Source organism: Notolabrus celidotus, chromosome 18 (assembly GCF_009762535.1).
Source record: "Notolabrus celidotus isolate fNotCel1 chromosome 18, fNotCel1.pri, whole genome shotgun sequence".
Lineage (NCBI taxonomy): Eukaryota > Metazoa > Chordata > Actinopteri > Labriformes > Labridae > Notolabrus > Notolabrus celidotus.
Genome location: NC_048289.1, coordinates 10,913,258 through 10,933,335, shown reverse-complemented (window position 1 = coordinate 10,933,335; position 20,078 = coordinate 10,913,258). Strand labels below are relative to the sequence as shown.

Sequence of the window (20,078 nt, the reverse complement as noted above, 5' to 3'; positions counted from 1 at the left end):
ACTTTTCCATTAAATTACCCTCAATTCCCAGTTAATTCCCATCAATTCCCATGGAAAGTTTCCAATTTGGAATATTTCCAAAATTCCCCAGCTTAACTTCCCATAGAAATTTACCAGAAATTTACCGGAAATTTTCCACCCCTTTGTAACCCTAGCTCCCACATATCCTGTCTGCCTTCAGCTGTCCTATCCAATAAAGGCAGCAATCCCCAGCAACATAACTGTACCGAACAGCAATGTGAAGGATGGGGAAAGTATATCAAGATACAACAAAACTAGACTTTAAAAAAAAGATGCATCGCTTTGTCATCTTCAAATATCAAAATATTAATTTCACATTCCAAAGTATGAGATTTAATCTCTTCTTAAAATAGCGCCCAGATTCTGGACAGCAACAATGGCGTGGTATGAAATAAAACAGAAAGGATGTGATGTAGCTTTCTGTATCAACCTACTATCAATATAGTTGCCTCCAAGAGTTTGGGCCCTCAGCATTTGTCCAAAAGGAATGTAGGAATATGAGTATTTGACAGGGCTCTTGCACACAGTTTGACAGTTGTCCATCAGGGCGAGATGAATGTCGTCTGATAGAGGCAGCAGGCAAAATAAAATGTCTTGTGGTGATGGATAAAAATTCTAGAGGTGACTAAAAGTGCAGGAGTGCTGCTAGTGGAAATATCTTTACCAACAAACCTCTGACACGAGCCTCTTTAACCTGTGGAGGTGTTACAAGGCGAGAGAAGTATTAGAGCTACAGTAGGTTAGTATTCCGCTGCATCACAGCATCACAACGGACACTCACCCATCATCTTGTAGGCGGTGGCACAGATCCCGTTGGTGTCAGTGGGCAGCGCGGAGGGCTGAGGTGGAGGAGGTACGCTGGGTCTGTTACGAGGTTTGGGGACGGGCCGCGGCCGAGGAAGCGACCCGGTCTGGTAGGGAGACGGGGACGGAGGAGCGGCAGCATCCTGGGTGACAGAGGAGGGTGGCGGGGTGTCCGGAGGGGTTGGGGTGCCTGGAGGTGAGGGATCAGCGTTGTGGTGTTCTCCTTCAGGCTTGCTGGGGGAGGAGAGCTGGGTGGGAGAGCTTGCCTGTGTCGGAGGCTCAGGGGGCGGATGGTTGGGTGCTTGGATGGGGGGCTGGTTACTCGAGTGGCGTCTGGGTGTGGCACACGGCTGTGAGGTGGGAGAGGTGGGTGAGGCTGGCGGATGGCCGGAGAGAGGTCTGGAGGTGGGGCTGAGGGACTGTGATGAGGAGGAGGCGTGGTTAACTGAGTTACAGGGCTGGCTGGGTGGAGGGTTTGTTGGTTTGGGGGGAGCAGGAGCCTGTTTCTTGGTACCTGAAATATGATGATAAATCTAATGAGCATCATCTGAGGTACGCCACTTTTCTGATTGAGTTACTAATATAAAGCTAGAATTAGCGATTAGGGATGCACGATATTGGATTTTTTGCCGATATCCGACATGCCAACTCATTTAGCCGATAACTGATACCGTTTTTTTTTTCCGCACACCTAATTGCAGAGATCATCAACTCTCTTCTGTATTGGAATTAGCACACAGTATTATGGTGATAGTCTTATCACATTTGTTATGTAATATTAATTTCTTGTGCAAAATAAGAAAAATACTTAAGGCTTAAAACTGCATATTTATTTACGACAACTGCTTTCAAACAAAATTAATACAAACAGATACATCCTACTTAAAACTTGGATGATGCTCTCACTGAGACAATCATAACAATCCCCACAACCAGGGCAAATTTGGCAAATTTCATATTTGACATAGTAAGTAAACCTGACCTCTGTTCACATGGAACATATGAAAAGTGCAACTGTACAGCAATTAAACCCAAATTAAATAAAATGGTTTCTCTTTCACAGTAAATGTGCCTAAATTAGTCAGCTACATGTACCTTACAGACTGCTGCTTAAATTCAAATTTAACTTAAAGCATGAGCCCAACATGTGTGCAGTAGCCCATTATTTTATCGGTTTATTATATCGGTGGATGTTGGTGTGTTGGCCGATATTCGATAGTTCATTTTAAAGCCAATATCGGCCGATACCGATAATGTGCCGATAATATCGTGCATCCCTAGCAATTAGCCTAGCTTAGCATAACAGAACAAAAATGGTAGGGCATCAAATTGACAATCTGACCACAAACTTTTGCCAGAATGAAACAAAATCAACCCAAAATGAAGATCTTATATCTCAAAGAAATCATATCAGCTGGTCACCTCTGACAAAACATGTTGTGTTTTCCGGGGATCAAGTCTGCGTTCCCGTGAGCACCATCACCCTCTGTTTTAAAGATGTGACTCTTTTCAAAGCTTGCATTTGATGTGGCAGCAAAAGAATGGAGTACAGATCTTATTTATAATACTATTTTTTGCTGTTCAAGACGACTTTCTGCATGATGCAGTGTGATGAGGTCAAGTGTTCATTTGTAACTATGTTAAAGTTTTAACTGTAGGGTAATGACGACAAAACTTTGTAAACTCTGATTTATTACCGTTAGTTGGCTTACAAAAAGTGACCAAATTCTCTTCATAGCCATTTTTGCTCTTTACCTAGCAAAGCCCTTGTTTTGGAGTTTCTCTGTCTGAAACCAAAGTGTAAAAGAATACATGTCCTTTTGCCAATCCTGCTAAAGTATCATCCTCAAGTACAAAACATTGTGCAAAAAGAAACATATTGAAAGAAAAAAACACTGGTCTTGCTTGCTGACTTACTTCTCATGGCCAAACTTTACCAGCAGCGCTATAAACATGGACACTTCATTGTAAGTGCTGAATATCTATTGGTCTTTTTTAACAGAAACTAAGAGTCCCCATCAGTCAATACAACTTAGCATAAAGAAATAGCCCATCTTGTTCATGTTGATCACATTTTACTATGTAGTTCATAAAGAGGAATTAGTGTAAGAGTGACACTATTTTAACATCAGTGAAAAACTCCTTACAGTGCCTTTAAAGCTCCTGTGAGAACTGGTGAGGAAACACTCATATTAACGATGGCTCTTTATGAGTTACAAAAGTATACCAGATCATCAAGGAGAAGATTGATTATTTCTATACATTTATTACTCAACTACATAAACATGCAGGACAAGATCTTCTTAGTTCTGTTTTTTCCACAGTGGGTGCCAAAATCAACTTGATCCAAAAGTTCCTCACAGGTGCAAAAAGACAATAAGGTGTATAAGGGAGTAGTGAAATAAAAAAAACATGCCTGCAAGCTGTGCTGGCTTTTGACTTGTTTGGGTCTATGAGAGCAAATCAATAGAGACTACAACTACACAACAGGCTAGCTTTGCTGGTGATCACAAAAAGCTCCAGAATCAACTTCCTGTGTTGAAAGCAGGAAAAACATGTGTAAAAACAATAGTGAGTTAAACATCTGAGCACTTCATATCCCACTAGCTGTGAGTTTGGGAGAATTAATAGATTGAGCAAAGTGTTTGGTGACTCATAACAGAGCAGCTTAGGTTTAAGTCAAAGGAGGGATTAGCATTCTTGTGTTCTTCGAAAATGTTAAAAATTTAAGAATATTACCCAAAATGGGAAAAAAAAACATGTTAAAACCTTCAGGTCCAGTTTCCTTAAGCTTCGTACTTCACATCACTGACAATCTGTGGAGACATGCTTTTTTTGTAGCAGATTACTTGAGATGAAGACTTTAAGTACCTCTGCGCATCAGATGTGGACTGGGCCCCATGGATCCAGCCCCGGGGTTCCCAGTGCCCAGCTGACCTGCAGCCTGGCCCCCTGCTGCAGAGCCGTTCCTCTGGAGGAGAGGGGTGGAGGTGGGGTCACGTAGCTTTGGGTTACTTTGGAGAAAAATAAATTAAAGGAAAGTCTTTTCATTCAAATCACTTCCTGAATCTCCAGGATAGTTTACACACAACATCAGACACTGTTGTTAGTTAGTGAAGGTTAGAGTTTAAAATTAGGGACTGCATCATTTCTAAAAGCAGAATGATAGATAGGATAAAAGCCCCAATTCAATCTGGGTATCTCATGTGACTTCACCTTCCCAGTGCAGTGTGTAGGACCTAAAGAATGCTGATCTGAATAGAGTAATCTGTGTGGAAATGAATGTTGTCCTTTCAGCAGCTAAATCAAAGACACCCTTCAGTCGTTGCATAACAGGCTGCAGAGTCTTGGCTTCTCAAAGCAGTTTGGGCCAGTTTGTGTAAGGTTCCTGCTGATTCCAGTGATTTGGGGAGGAAAGCGGAGGCTCTGCGAGTGACTGTTAGAAGAATGACAGCAGCCATTGTTGTGCTGAGTCTGCGGACCGTCTCAGAGCAGTCTGCATAGCTGGAGCTGAGAAAACGTGTGTTTTTTGCAGAAGAACAACAGAGAGTGAAGTAGGAGGTGTCGTCTGTGTGATACCAGTGAAACATGCATTAATAACACTGATCTAATCTGGTTGTCTGTGGCATGCTGTGTCATTCTCCACCAGCAGCAGAGACGCAGCTCTCTTACCTGAGCTCCTCTGTGTGCTGCGCGAGAAGCTGCTGAGCCGCAGCCAGAGCAGCCAGACTCTGCGCCAGGCTTTGCTGGGAGGCGTCAGGCCACGAACCCCCTGATGGAGCTTGCTGCTGGGGCTGGAGCTGGGGCTCGGAGGAGGGCTGAGGGACCTGCCCCGGCCCGGCCCCGACCCCGTGCCCCTGCCCCGGAGCCTCCACAGGGGGTAAAGGAGGCTGGAAGGCGGGTGAGGTGTGCTGCTTTCTACCTAAGGTGTTACTGCCTCTACGGAGGGTGTGGTCCGAGTGCTTGTTAGGGGTGCTACAAGGGGAGAGCAGGAGGGAGAAAAACAAAGAAACAAAAAACACCAAAGCTTTGATCAGGAAGTCACCGATTAGAGCAGAGAATCACCAACATCACCCTGATTACAGAGAAATGATTAAAAACAGAGTTAAGGGCGATATTTAAAGAATTCTATTAAATGCACAGAAAGAGGTCAGCAGGATTAAAAGACAGATTAATTCTTGAGCGAGTAATTAACAAAGATTTAGGACCAGACAAACGATGGAAAAAGGAATGCTGACGAGCACATGCACAAGTTAACTTCTGGTTCATTACTTGTCTTTGCGCGTTGAGTCGTTCTCAGGTCCCACCATACTGCCAGGCCTCTTCCTCTCGATGGTGCTGCTTTCATAATCAAGGTGGTTGTTGTGGTTGGATGCAGGCGTGGGCATCGCAAACATGCCCGACACATTGAACTCCACATCTGTGGAAAGAGGGGAAGAACAAGTCTTAAAGCAGACTCATAAGTTTAGCTTTAACTTCTGCTTTTAAAACTTGAGACTCTCTGATTAAAATGTTCTCTGAGATATGGAAAGAGGCTGTTTGGCTTGACACAAAACATGTTGATATATGTTAATGGTAAGATCACTACTGTGATTTGTAAAATGAACTAAATGCAGAAACCAGGCCAATAAAACTAAGCAGAAAGTCAACAATCTTTCTGGATACTCGTTCAGTCTAATCAGAAGTCTTAAATGTCTCTAATTGATTAGAGTTCAGTGAAAGGAGTTTTCCACTTAACCAGCCAGCAATCAGCTGAGGTCCTTATTGTTTTAACAAGACAGCAGAAGCTGCTGACACATCGTCTCTCTGTCTGACTGTTAGCTCCAGAGACGGTCAGATATGCTGACAGCAGTGTGGTCAGATCATCATCATGTTGTCTCTAGACATAGGGAGTCCAGACAGACTGGTTATGATGAAGCAGCTTGATTAGCAAAGACGATAATGCAGACAAAAAGAGGTAAAAAGACTAGAAGGGACAAGAAAACTGCAGACATCCTTCTTTAAAGTATGTTAAAAAACAGAATGTTTTTCTTATCATTATAAATATTTATGTCTATCCCCTTCTTGATGTGTACTCAGCTTATTTGATTAACAAAATATAAACTGATTGAAGAGGATTCATGACACTTAATGGTGATGTCAAGAAATTAAAGGAGTTAATCTAAATAATTACAGGCTTTGCGAAGACATTAAAGTGGATTCTTTACAGCAAATGAGTCACATGTGGAGGAGGATTGTTGCTATCTATGTATTGTTCCAATCAAGATGGATGTTATAGAGAAAGTCATCATCACTTTTTACAAACTTTTATAACAGCTCTTAAAAACTAGATATACATTAATGGGAAATGTTGCACTGCAACCAACGCACTTAGAATTAAAACAAACCTTCACATGATGTTTGTGTTTGTGTTTGTGTTTGTGTGTGTGTGTGTGTGTGTGTGTGTGTGTGTGTGTGTGTGTGTGTGTGTGTGTGTGGTCTTCTCTGCTATGTTTTGAATGCAACATTTCTTAAAGCCACACTCGCATCTTGTGGCATGTGTTTGTTTATGTTAACAAAGCTACTGTGAACACATATGATCTGTGATATATGATGCAGATAGGAGTGATCTGAATTCCTTTTTTGGACATGCAAATGTGTCTCTGATTGATAAACCTAAATCAATGTATTATATCATTCTGTTTTTACATTTTCATGGTCGCCCTCAGGCTGATGTCCACAGTGCAGCCGATCGTTTCAGCCAGGATAGACACAGCAATGACTTTAACTGCTTCAAGGCTTGATCATGCTGACTTTATTATTAATACATGTCAGTTTGTATTGATTGACAGGTCTTGATTGGCTCTGTTGGGGGGAAAAGTTGGACTGAAAAGACTGATGAAAAATGTACCCTCAGGAAAGAACCAATCAGCGTGCTGGATGATCGGCTCCACAATAGCCACCACATGCACAGAGGTCGCTGCAGCCATCTCAGCCAGACTCCTAGGGTGGATGCAAACAGATGCGTTAAAATTAGAAGCTTTCAAACATAATGTATAAATAACAGTTCAAACCCCAACTTTGCAATATCATCATCTCAAACCCTTCTCACCCCTCTGTCTTGGCCCACAGCAGGTTGGGTCCCAGGACGATGGCAATGTTGCTCGGAGTCATTTTGTTCACCTCACTGTCCTGAGCCAGTTTGGCTAAAAACTTCACCAGATACCTGCAGAGACACAAAGTGAGCATGATGTAAACACTGCAAACTCATGCAGGCATCATTGTCCCAACGTTTCTCACAGAGGTTATATCACTAACCTCAGGTTGGTTTTGTTGTTCTTTGGTAGCTTATCACAAACAACCCAGAGTGCCTGCAGCCTCTTGTCTGGGTCTGACACGCTGGAAGAGAGAAAATCAAGACATGATTGAGAGCTGAGGATATTATTAGTCCAGAGTCCCTCAGGCTTAGTGTCCTAAATTACTTTCTGGTCAGTTCTTCTTCCAGCACAATGACAGATCATTCAATATCAGTAGATTTCACTCCACATGATAATGCTGTGAGTCTTACCCCGATGCCTGGATCCAGTCATCATAAAACTGATGGCTCATTAGAGGTTCAGGTAGTTCTCTCAGGTAGGACTTCAGGGCTCCTGAGACAGTGACACATTCACAGAGCTTTGTTATATTTGCAACATATCAAATAAATCATGATGATCTTTTCAGGTTTAAAGACTTTACAAGCACTGAGAAACAAAACCAGAGCTGGGTGATAAAACAATATCTCTGATAGTGTTGATATTTATGTCATGCAATGATAATTCGGTACGTTTTTTGAATGATCTAGGTAAGCGAAAGTATATCAGGACTAAAATAATTCTGACTGACTACTATTCTTGCAGTTTAAAGTCACCAAGCCATTAACTTTTGAGATCCTGGGTATTTTAACCAGAATTTTTATTCATCTGTTGTCTGTTGGTTAAGAGAGAGAAGAAAAAAAAAGGTCCAACAGCAGCTCAGCTCACAGCTCCCAGGGCCCTGCCTAAGAGCACCGGATCCACACTGATTTTGTAAGTGCTTTTTGAAAGGTTTTAACATCTTTTACCATCATGTTTGTTGTTTTGGAAAAGAATGAGCCACCTGCCTAAAACTGGACTCCCAGTAAAACCTCTTGAACATTGACCCAAACCCTGAGCTAAAGCTGGGAAGTGCCGCTCACCTCCTGAGGTCCTGTCTGCACTGTTGTAGTATTCCATTCCAGGACTTTGACCAGAGTCTGACTCGAGTCCTGACTTTTAAGGACTCCTGAATCAGCCTAAACTCGAGCACTGACTGCATTCTGACTCAGAAGATGGAGTGCTGGATTAGGGCTTACTTATTTATGAAGACTGTTTAATTTTTTCGGTAGATAGGCCTCAATTGAGAAGTGTAACATGTTTGATATGTAAAAGAAGCATCAAGGACAACACAGCACAAGCTCAAACTAGGGATGTACACAATTCATCGATTATTGATTAATTGATTGTTAAGAAATTACTTGAAACACGCATTTTTGTTTTCAATTTTCCGTCATGTGGAACAAACATCATGTGGTCTCATATTACACTCAGCTATCAGGGAGGTGTTTTAAGTTTAAAGAATGTATGGATGTGAATCAGTTGTTAAAGGTGTTACGCATGACGGAGACGCTCAGCGGGCGGCTGCGGCTGTTCGTCAGGTCTCCATGAGCGCTTTTTAAAGAGGATCAATGCGCAACTACTGCCAACAACGACACAGACTCAAAGGTTGCCTACTTTAAACAGGACATTTCCCCAACTTTGGATACAAAGCCAACAGACTGGTGGGAATTGCTAATACCCTATGTTTGCAGACCAGCAACATCAGAGCCGTCTGGGTTTTTCTGCTGCTTGACTGATTATGACCCGGTTGCGCTCCCGGCTGACACCTGACCGAATACACATGTTTATTTTTCTCAATAAGAACGAGTAGACAGAAAACTGGACACTGTGAGTCGTATTTGGCATTGTTTTTGACATAAGAATAATAATAATGTTTTCTTTTTAATTGATTAATCGATAATTGATCGTTAACATTTCCAAAAATCGATCATGGAAAATACTTAAAATGTACATCCCTAGCTTAAACTGTAACAGGATGAAGCCAGAAAAGTAGGTCAGATGCTAAAGTTGCTTTGACTGTAATGTAACATTAATGTAGCTAGCTGCTAGCTGACATTAGCCCCTAAAGCAACTCAACCACTGGGTCCACTATATTCAGTTAGTTCATTTCTGATTAGATGCAGGGGGTTGCTGGTATTGCCAATATTGATCAAAATAAGAAACCATACTGTTCCATCCTCATATTACTTTATTGAATTTTCAAAAGAACATAAATCAGCGGTTTTGACTATGATATAGAGCAAGAAACACCAAAGTGGTTTGGGACGTACCAGCAACAGCGTGGGGGTCAGAGTAGAACTCCTCTAGTTGTGACGTGGAACAGTCCAGCGCTGCCTTTAGCTTCTTTAGCTTGGATGCTCCTGCTGCAATTCTGAATAGACCCTGTCACACAAACACACACACACAGGGACAAATAAACCACAGTAAACCTGCCAGCAAACAAAAACAAAGATACATGCAGGCATTCAGTGTGTACACAACACTGCTTTCACTGAACATACACACTCACACACACTTCTCTTATAGTCTAGTACACACAGACTCACACACTTCCCCTGCCAGCTGCACATAATGAAACCTTAAAGCAGGCAAACAAACACACCCAGCACTCACAGCACAGTCTTTACTTTGACACATAAACAAAGACTGTCTTCACGCTGTAATGACACACACTGAACTCAGGAGAATGAATAGAGCGACAAATAATGAGCTTTGCAGTTAGCACTTGCACTCTCTGGCTCTTTTTCTGCACAGACACGTACACACACAGCCAGCAACCTGATTTATGGACAGGAGACAAGTGCATTCTATTGTATTCTAAATTTGTTTTGAGGAGGGGGACATCACAGACGTTTCATAAATCATCAGAGCAGACTGGGAGACGGTTTCTTTGGAAAAGCACCAGAGCGACTCAGGAGTTTCCCCTGTTTACAGTTCCTCTAAATCCGCCCTCACAATTAAGATGTTCATGTGAACCAACAATCTGCAGCTTGGTTTCAATTATGCCAGTGATCAGTGGAGCCGCTAAACACAGCCAAAGCTCCATGTGACTTTTAATGAGCCACGCCAGCACTTCTTCTGCTTACATGGTGAGACGAGGACAACTGGTGTTTGATAAGAGGTGATCTCTAAATTTTCTGATTGTCATTTAATGTTGAACCTCAGCTTCAAAGCCCTGACCTGAAGAGCAATATATATAATTTTAAAAGCTGCATCATCAGTGGGTGGCTGCAGCAGAACTTTGACACATCACTCTTACATTGTATGCGTTATAAAGTGCTGGCAAACAGCTGTTGTGTCTCTGGCCAGCTAACGAATCAAAGTCCAGTCTTCCTGTCTTTGAGCTATGTTTTGGTCTCCACCAGCTTTTGAGAAAATATTAATTCCTCAAGTTTGGAAGTGTTTGGACTTTTTCCCTTCTACAGATTAGGATACTGAACACGAAATTTGTATTGAGCTTACAATGCTTGTCTGCTAAGAACAGCTGACTTAATTAGGTGAATGAGACTTGTCCAAATAAATTATAGCCCATAAAACGAAGTGATGAGCTGCACCAAAATTTGGGGGTCTACTTTATCTGCTACTTACATCCATAATTAACTATCTGTATAGAAGTCAGGAAGAGAACAAACTCAAGTCTTTAAATATCTTTTATTTCCAACAAATTATTTAAATCCCAAAATATTTCCTATCTGATAATTGGACTGCACTTGTATAGAGCTTTCTCTACTAAATTAGATGTCACATTCTCCCTTTCACACTCTCATATATACACTGAAGGCAAAGGGTGCTGTACTAAGTGGCCATCAGTATTATCCAATCCCATTCACGCACATTGTCATGCCACTTGACCGGGAGCAATTTGGTGTTCAGTGTCTCTCCCGAGGACACTTTGACATGCAGACTGTGGAAGCGCGGAACAAAACGCCAACCATCTAATTTAGAGATGACACCTCTACTTTCACTGAAGCACAGCCACAGGTAGAAAACCAGGAAATGTTCACTTCTAAGGGGCAAAAGCGGTTTAATTTTTTAGTTATTCTTTGATAAGCTCCTAAAAATACCATTTTAATTGTTGAAACTGTTCTAAATGTAATCTTCTATTGATTGACTGATAGATTACACACTTCAGCTCCAATGAGAAAATGAAAATCAATGAGTTGGATTATAATAAGTCTCTCTCTGCCTCCGTTTTCACACCCTTACCTCTTCCTTCATGCCGGTTTCCAGAAGCATCATGACACAGGCCTCTATCGGCAGAGCAATCTCCCTTCCACTCCTTTTCAGGTGCTCCTCCAGCCCGGTGCCGAACGCGGGCTTCTCTGACCATGAGTCTAAACACAAAAACAACAAACACTTATCAGCTATAGCAATGTGACCACCTGCCTGATGTTGTGTAGCCCCAGGTCCCCATCTTCCATCTCTCTGGGGTCCAGCTCTGACGCTCTCGTGTCCGTTGTAAGCACTTTCAGTAGTGTACAGGAGTCTGCATGGCACCCTGACCATTATATGGATATCCAGCCCTGTACTCAACAAACTGTGATACACTGTGTATTCTTTTGACACCTTTCTATCAGAGCCAGCATTCACTTTTTGAGCAGTTTGAGCTCCAGCAGCTCTTCTGGTGGGTTAGACCACACAGCCCAGCCTTGGCAAGGCTTGGCTGCTCATGACCATGTCGCTGGCGGTGTTGTAGTCAAGACCACATTAACTGAGACCAAGACCTGTGCGAGACCAGAGTGCACCAAGACCAAGACAAGACCAAGACCAAGGTGGGGCAAGACTGAGACAAGACCAAGACCATATATATCAATAAAAAATCATCATGAGTTAACAAAATAAAAGACTTCTGTTTATTTTATATAAGTTTGCTTTAAATACAGTCAAAAGCAACAAACAAGGTTTGGTTTTGTCTTTGTTGCCTTTCTTTTGAGGCATTGTGAGAGACTTTTGACTCCTTAAGTTTAGTTTTGGTTGTTGTTAGTTTAACTTTCGTTCTCTCTTATCCCAGCAATGACAGGGACACAGAGTTCATCAGTGGTGGTCGTGATCGGTCTTCATATAAAATACAGAGTCCGTCCTGTCTGAGAACAAGACAAGTCAGAGTATAAATGCTTTCGATTCCAAGACGAGGTCGAGACCTTAAATAAGCGGTCTCGAGGCTGGTCTCGAGGCCGGTCTTGAGGCCAGTCTCAATACCAAGACCGGCCTCGAGTACTTCAACACTAGTTGCAGGCTCACCAGTTTTCCTCCCTTGGACCACTTTAGGTAGGTTCTTACATTTGCAGACCGGGAACACCTCACAAGAACTTCAGTTTTGGAGATGCTCTGTCCCACCTGTTGACCCATCTCAGTTTGGCCCTTGTCAAAGTTGCTCACATGCTCATGCTTGCCCATTTTTGCACCCACAATCTAGTTGTCAGTGGTCACCCTCTGACAGAGCGGTCGTAACAGGATAATCTGTTACTCACTCTTGTCAGTGGTCTTAGTGTCATGGCTGATCTGTGTATATGTGAACAGAAACAGGACTGTAGTTTCATTCACACTGTTTCCAATTTGAGAAGACATAAAACATTTGTGGCAATAAAACTGTTGCAGATTATTTGTTGACTCATGTGTTGCACCAGTATGTAATAAAAGAAATCTGCAGGATTGTTTGTCTGGATGGCAGATTTCTGGGTCAAAAACTCTCTCTTTGGGCCGGTTCCTAACCCATCCTCACTCCCCCTACAGGGTGGCGTAAAATAATAACCACATGCTCCTAGCCAGCATGAGCGACTGTGCTGCCTTCTCTCTGTGTTTGTGTGAGCTAATGTGCATGTGAGCGGGTCGGCAGAGGAGCGAGGAGGGGGAGAGCTTGCAAAACCCAGGTGGGTGTGATGTGAGAGGGGGTTGAAGGGGGAGTGTGTGTGGAGTTTGTGAGTCATCACCACATGCTGGGAGACCAGGCTTGTCTGCTTTAGACCACATGTGTTTGGTACAGGGGGAAAAAAAAACCTTCAATATGAAACACACATAATAAAAAAGAACGAGTGATGTAGCCTAAGGAGGAGAGATTGTGTTCTCAAAATGGAAAAGAAGTGAAAACAAAAGAGTATTCTTTCCCATCTTGGCCTCAGAAACTGTTACCGCAACTGGGGCAACTTATGGAAGTTGAGATGTTAAACAAAACAGCTGGTTTCATTTCTGAAGCCAGTTAGGGAAAAAAAAGTGAATGAGGAACTGTTTCTCCTCGGAGCAGCACCTCTGGGGAAGCTTCTCAAACTTCTCCAGGGCCTCACAGGGAAAGATTTGTTTCACGGGACACCAAACAACAGGAACCAGAGACAAACAGAGAGTGCTGCACATGCATTCTCCAGGAAATTAGTAAAGACTTCCTAAATCATGCGCCACACAGAGGCTTCTTGTATGCTTTTCTTTTTGAACAAGGCTGTAGTGTTTTTTGATTGTGTGTGTGCATAAAGGTGTGTTTGTTTTGTGCGTATTTTACCTTGCTGAGCCTGGATGGTGGGCAACAAGCTCTCCAGAACAGTGAGGGACTTTCTGTGATAATCAGCCTGAGCTTCTAAGAGCTGTGCAGACACAAAAAGAAAAACCACAGATGGAAATGAGTTGTGGGGGGGAGAGATGAATGAGGCAAACAATAAAAATACATGACAGCAAAGTAAATAAGATGGCTGGCCAAGTCTGTGTTCCCCCAGTTCCTCTGCAGCTGTGAACATTCCCACTAAAGACTAGTACAAACATGTGTGGCTTGTTTGGCTGTACTCACTGTTACGAAGTAGAGGGCATAGTCCCCTTCTTTGGAGAAAAAGCTGTACATGTCTGCAGCCAGTTGATCCTGGGTGACAAAAATTGAAAGTGTTAGATCACTGAGAGATATTAGCCATAGTTCAGTACACTTTACAATGCAACACCAGTCAAAGAGCTTAGATTAATCCATTAAAAATCTTCCATCTCCTCTGCACACTGTCATCTATTAATGATCTATTGTGTATTCCAAGTGGCATAAGTACAGACGTCAGCGGTCAGCTAAGCCGCTGGCCTGTGTGCTACGTGAGTCATAAATCCTCCTGCTGCTGGCAGGACTCAGTGGGACTGGGAGGGAGAACCTGTGAAGGGGAAACACAAGGGCTCCGCGCTTCCTGAACTGAAAATCCTGACACATCAGGCAGCCGCCGCACACTAAAACTCACCAGCAGTGATTCAGTTTAGTGGATGCATTGCGCACACACACGCGCACACACACACTCACGCTGCAAGCTGACTCGGCATTTTCGGTCATTTGTGCATCAGGGAACTGGGTCAGAGGGCCCGAGGGTCTTTAGAAGACCGGTTGTGTCCTTCCTTTTCCCGGTTTTAATGCCTGGTGAGGTTTATTTCCTCTTGCTTTAACACATAAATAACCTTCAGCCAACACACCATTCACCATCAAACACACTGTGACAACAAGAGACTGTTTAAAAGGCTTGTCCACATGTCAGCTTCACAAAATTGAAGCTAAAACACATAGAGCTTCCCCTACTGACTGGCTGCAGTATAGATTATGAAGCCTTAATATATGCTATATGAACATTAATATATGCTAAAAGTTTCTGTGAGGAACTTTTGTCCTGATTTGCCCCCCCCCCCGTGGACAAAATAGTACCCGTTATCTCTTCACTGATTTTATCGCATACATGCTAACATTTTTTGATTATTTCTTTAAACTCACCTTGTATTATTTTAACAGACAAAGGTATGACTTAGTTTTAATCTATGCTCCATGAAAATGTGGAGAAAAAAAGGCTGCTTCTGCAACATGCAGTTTAAAACTACAACTAGCACCTACACTCTCACCAGCAGTTTCAGACATTGAAATAACTTCATAAAAATAATTATAGTGATGTTCTGGTTTGATTTGTAGCTTGTATAGAGGCATCAGTACTAATTTAATCAATCTACTTTTTGATAAGCCAGAAACTCCTTACAGGAGCTTTAAAAGTGTGTCATCTGCATATTATGACATTCACTGTTTCTTTCTGTCAGACAGAGCTACAACGTAACATTGACAGTAATTAACAGTTGCATGACTGCAACAGTTACCATATGATGAGTACACAATGCCATTTACCTTGCAAAGCTCCACTTTGTTCGTGGCCTCATCCATCTCCTCCTTGAGTAGGTCTGCCTTCGCCGTCAGTGCATGTGTGTTTGTTCCTGAGATTATTGACTTGGTTGCCTGCAACCATCTGAGTTCAAACAGACAAAGGAAAATAAAAACATTTCAAGTAATATTCAGTAAAAAAAAAAGACATCAAAGTAGATGGGGGCAAATGCAGGATGACTGTGAAGAAGCACCATAATACTGGGCAGCCTTGGTCAGGAGGGGTGTGTTTGCTTTTCATAAAAAACGGTACTTATCAGCATCGTTTAGGTTTATAGTTTGGATGCATCACCTGATGCAGCATTAAACACAACACTTTGAGAGAGTGAGCTGCAGATGGACAAACCTTGCTCTGGCAGAATCGTAGTCCAGCACTAACTTGGCCAGCTGTTTCCTCTGCTTCAGGATGTTGGGAATGTCCACCTGCAAAAATGACATCCAAGACACACAAGAGTTGAATGAGGCTGATAAAAAGAATGACATAGAGCTGGAAACCTGACACATTACTGTGATTATTCTTTTCCTCAGATAACAAAGACTTTTCCTCTAGTTTACATTTTCCATAACAAAATTAAGAGAAACACCAACTGTTTGTACTGGGAAAACTCTTGGAGCATTTCCTCTTATTATTTCCCTTTATAAATATTTAACTACTGTTTAGTTACTGTTAGTGACTACAGGGTGTGAGGTTTCCTACCTCTGCTAGCTGACTGAGAGGATCAAGAACGTCTTTCTCGATCTGCAGCTCATGTTGCATCAGCTCTGAGGCCAGACGGTTTTCTGCATCCCCACACACTTCCATCATCTTCCTGTGAGTCAGCACAAAGAGAGAGGGGTGTAAAATCACATCTATGCGTCATTATAAAAACAGAAGCACTACTGGGTCGGGGATGTGAGGTCTTCTACATCCATAAATCTTGCTGATAAATCATTATCCTATAAAAGCAAAGGCTCCAGCTCTTTTTCTAGTAACTGTAATCCTAATGAGGTTATTGTAATGTTATAAGTTCAAGTTGCCAAAAACCAGAAGCACACAGCGGCCTGGTCAAGGTTAGACTCAAACCAAAAAAACAGGTTTTGGATTAAGCATTTAAGAGCCCTCAGCTTGGAGATCTTTATCTGGGACATGTTCTGATCATTAAATAGAAAATAGATACAAAGCTGCTGCAGGCCCTGCAGAAAGGTAAAGTTGACTAAGAATATGTCTTCTTTGACCTCAAAGAACAAAAAATTCAGAAGCAAAGGGAATAAAAAAAAAAGATGGCAGCTTTATAAGGCTCTGCTTACATCTATTACTCTCTTTCCACTTCATAATGTAAACACTAAAAACATAAGCTTTAACAAAACCTTTTAACTCCATATTTTAGATTGACTGAATCCCATTCAGTGATTTATTATTTAAAAAACACAGTTTTTAAAATTTCCTGAAAATCTGTAGTTTTGAAGATATGGGGTTTCTTTTGAGCTGTCGTTTTGGATATATGAGGTTTCTTTAGAGCTGTAGTTTTGGAGATAGGAGGTTTCCTTAGAGCAGTCGTTTTGGGGATATGAGGTTTCTTTAGAGCTCTAGTTTTGGAGATATGAGGTTTCTCTAAGTCGTAGATTTTGGAGATATGAGGTTTCTTTAAGGTGTAGATTTTGGAGATATGAGGTTTCTTTAAGTTGTAGTTTTTGGAGATATGAGGTTTCTTTAAGAGTAGATTTTGGAGATATGAGGTTTCTTTAAGTCGTAGATTTTGGAGATATGAGGTTTCTTTAGAGCTGTCGTTTTGGAGATATGGGGTTTCTTTAAGTTGTAGTTTTTTGAAATATTAGGTTTCTTTAGAGCTGTCGTTTTCGAGATATGAGGTTTATTTTAAGCTGTCGTTTTTAGAGATATGAGGTATCTTTAATGCTATATTATGGAGATATGAGGTTTGCATTAGTGCAGATTTTTTTAAACTAAGGGGTCTAACAATACAAGCCTGAAGAGGAGTCTTATCTGGAAATAACAAAAGGGGTTGTAAGCCTTTACACATTTCTGCTTCATGGTAAAAATAAAACCCCATTGTAAAGGCTTTAAGTCCACAGGGAAACCCCTCAGCTTTTTATGAGAGCAATACAGTTGAAGTTGAAAAAGTTGATTGCGTCACATTTACCAACCTACCACCTGACTGCGCTTTCCCTTCCTCACTGTTCCCCAGACAGACACGACAGCACTCTTTCACTTTCTACGTCGTAAACCACAAACTTTGCGTGTCTTTTAGTCACAAGAAATGATCTGTGGCTCACATAAAGGATACATCTGAAAGTCCTGTCTACAGAAAACGAAACCAGGCAGATTGCTTGTCCTGGATGCACGGCCTCATATTTCACGCTCTCTGGGGTGCATCTGCTCCACTAGAGATGGCTGCTAAAGAGGAGCGATTGGTTTTGGAGCCTGTCGATCAAAACCAGAACTCACCCTATTAAGGAGTCCTCTCCCAACTGGTTTCCGCCCTCCACCATCGCCTGAGACAGCAAAGTCAGAGGAAGCTTTTTCTGTGGAAAGAGGATGACGATGCATCGATCAGACTTACACTCAGAGGCTCAAACTGATGCACAGACAGCACTCATTTCTTTACAGTAGCTTCAGTATTTGTAGGGAAATGAAAAATTCATCAAAGACTTTCCATAGAGAAGTAAATTCAGGAAGAGGAAGAGAGCTTTCTGAGAAAAGGAGGGAAAATACAGATGTTGAATAGGATTAAAGATGCAAACTAGGGAAGTGAGACATCTATCAAATGACACCCCTGGAGTTTATTTTCACTGTGGTACAGTTTATATTTGAACAAAACATTCTTGAGAGTTCAGCTTCCTGTTTTTACCAGAGAATCCCAAAGGCAAAGTGTCATGCAGAGTGAATAAAAATGACAGATGTCTGAATGGGAAATGGAGCAGGTGGTGTTTAGAACCAGAGAGTCAGAGTAAATAATCAGTGTTTTTACCTGACCGTTTCCTGTATAGAGGCGTGGTACAGACTGTGGTGCATTTTTTGGGTGGAAACACAAAAGAAAAATCATGGACTGTCGGCCTACTGTGGATACTTTGAATCAAAACAATAGAAGCTATGTGTACGGAGTGAAACCAAAAGTTAAGTAACATAAAAGCTGGTTATTTTGTTTCTTATTGTTCTATTGTAAGAAGATTAGTGTCTCACATGTCTCTTCTCTGCCTCTGCTCCGATGTGTCCCTGTAGACAGGACACCATCCGCTTGTGGGTGTTGTGGGAAACCACGCGCACCAACTCCATGCGCCGTTCAATCTGTGAATACACAAGACATGCAGGAACAAGCTTTATGCAAACATCTTGTATTTACGTACAATATGTCAGCATCAGTCATGACAGAGCAGGGTGCAGGACATTTATTCAAGCAGTGAACAAGATGACTATTTGATTTTGTTAAAGTAGTTGTTGTAGTAGAGAGCTTTCTGTTTTGTGCCCCTAAACTGTGTGAATATCTGCATATGGATGACAAAATGGCGAGCTCTCTTGGTGTTTTTAAAAATAAATTTAAGTCATACCTTTTTTAATCTGGCTTTTAATTTGCAGTATTTTATTTTTAGCCCTGGACTGCATTATTATAATCATTTTCAACAAAATGTATTAATTTCTATTTAGTTATCCATTTATTTCTTCTATTAATCTGATCTTTTTAACTTTAACATATTTTTTAAATTTGCTTTCTTGCCTTACTTATTTAATTGATTTAATGTATTGATTTTATTTTATTTCTAAGTATTTTTCATGATTATGTATTTTATTATTTGACCCATTTCTGTTGTTTTCTGTCTCTCTGTTATTCTGTGAAGCACTTAGGGCTGCGTGCTTGTTTGTATGAAAGGTGCTATATAAATAAAGTTGAGTCGAATAGACGCGGCTTTCTTGAAAATGAAATAAATTGACTTTCGTTTTGGTAAACCTGACAATTTGGACTTCAGGGGGCCGTCATGTTCCAGTTCAAGTGCACATGGCTGCAACCCTTGGTCATAACAAACACTGCGTGAACTTAACCTCATTAACGCCATATCTCATCCCTCTTGAGAAACACAACACACTGTCTTCAGCGTCGATGGTTGATGGGTTCCAGTCGCACGCAGAGATTTGATGTGAAGCTGCCCTGAGAGAGTCGAGGGGTCAGAGTTCACATGTGATTGATGAGCCCCGTCATTTCAGTTCAACGCTGGAATGTTATCTTTCAAACACATGACTCATCGGAAGTGTCGCCACAGCAACGGGCGCTGGTCTGTGACCGTAAAGTGAGGGGGTTCTTCGGCTTTTTGATTGCACAGGCTTTCTCCTGTCTGCTGGACCAACTACACAGATCCACTCTGTGCTTTAAGCCTGACAACATATAATACTGTCATTGATGGGAGGGAGGCACAGAGAGCGACTGAAGCTCTGCAGGATGACTACTCACTGTCTTTGTCAGGCCAGGTGCCTCACTGCGACTGACAGTGTCAACTTTGGGCTGGCTGTCACCGCGGCATGAATAGAGCTGATGATTGCAAGTTACAGTTCAAGGCCGAGTTATAAGTTGATGATGCAAAAAAAACTGGTTTAAGTTGGCAGCACTTGTGAGAAAGTCAACAGCAGATCGTGTGACCGTAAAGGTGTGTCTTCTTCTGTGTTTTTAAAGATTATGAGAAAAAGTGGGAGTCTTGGTCTGAGCGTGTCTGACAGAGATAAACATCTACTCATGAGCTGGGACAACAATGTGCCAAATATAACTGGGAACACAGAGGTCTGGGGGGTAAAAGGCGCAGAAATGGAGGCAGATGAATACAGAGGGAGGATCAACCAAATACCAGACAATTGTGTTCCAAAAACAGAACAGAGTCGGAACTCAGGAATTCCACAGCAGATATCCGCCTCTGTGCTCCCTCCCTCTGCTCTCTCGCTCTTACGTCATCCCCGACCCGTGGTGGCCCCC

General features: G+C 42.0%; 1 protein-coding gene across 6 annotated transcripts in view; it reads right to left on the bottom strand.

Annotated features, from left to right (window-relative positions):
• The window catches only part of arhgap17a (Rho GTPase activating protein 17a), a 43,978-nt gene that overhangs the window by 3,486 nt on the left and 20,414 nt on the right, over positions 1-20,078 (bottom strand). Inside the window, exons 3-21 of one of the 6 annotated variants that reach the window (XM_034707714.1) lie at positions 18,305-18,409; positions 18,093-18,125; positions 17,570-17,646; positions 15,824-15,935; positions 15,473-15,549; positions 15,094-15,211; positions 13,753-13,821; positions 13,471-13,552; positions 11,187-11,314; positions 9,251-9,362; positions 7,373-7,454; positions 7,123-7,203; positions 6,917-7,030; positions 6,716-6,807; positions 5,098-5,245; positions 4,498-4,800; positions 3,697-3,839; positions 803-1,339; positions 694-715 (exon numbers count right to left, since the gene is read on the bottom strand). In XM_034707714.1, coding sequence (XP_034563605.1) covers positions 711-715; positions 803-1,339; positions 3,697-3,839; positions 4,498-4,800; positions 5,098-5,245; positions 6,716-6,807; positions 6,917-7,030; positions 7,123-7,203; positions 7,373-7,454; positions 9,251-9,362; positions 11,187-11,314; positions 13,471-13,552; positions 13,753-13,821; positions 15,094-15,211; positions 15,473-15,549; positions 15,824-15,935; positions 17,570-17,646; positions 18,093-18,125; positions 18,305-18,409 — 2,418 coding nt within the window. In that variant the 3' untranslated portion in view covers positions 694-710. Of the gene's footprint in view, positions 1-685; positions 716-802; positions 1,340-3,696; positions 3,840-4,497; positions 4,801-5,097; positions 5,246-6,715; positions 6,808-6,916; positions 7,031-7,122; positions 7,204-7,372; positions 7,455-9,250; positions 9,363-11,186; positions 11,315-13,470; positions 13,553-13,752; positions 13,822-15,093; positions 15,212-15,472; positions 15,550-15,823; positions 15,936-17,569; positions 17,647-18,092; positions 18,126-18,304; positions 18,410-20,078 lie in introns of all 6 variants that reach the window. The other 5 variants (XM_034707715.1, XM_034707712.1, XM_034707713.1 and 2 more) reach the window with 5 other exon arrangements.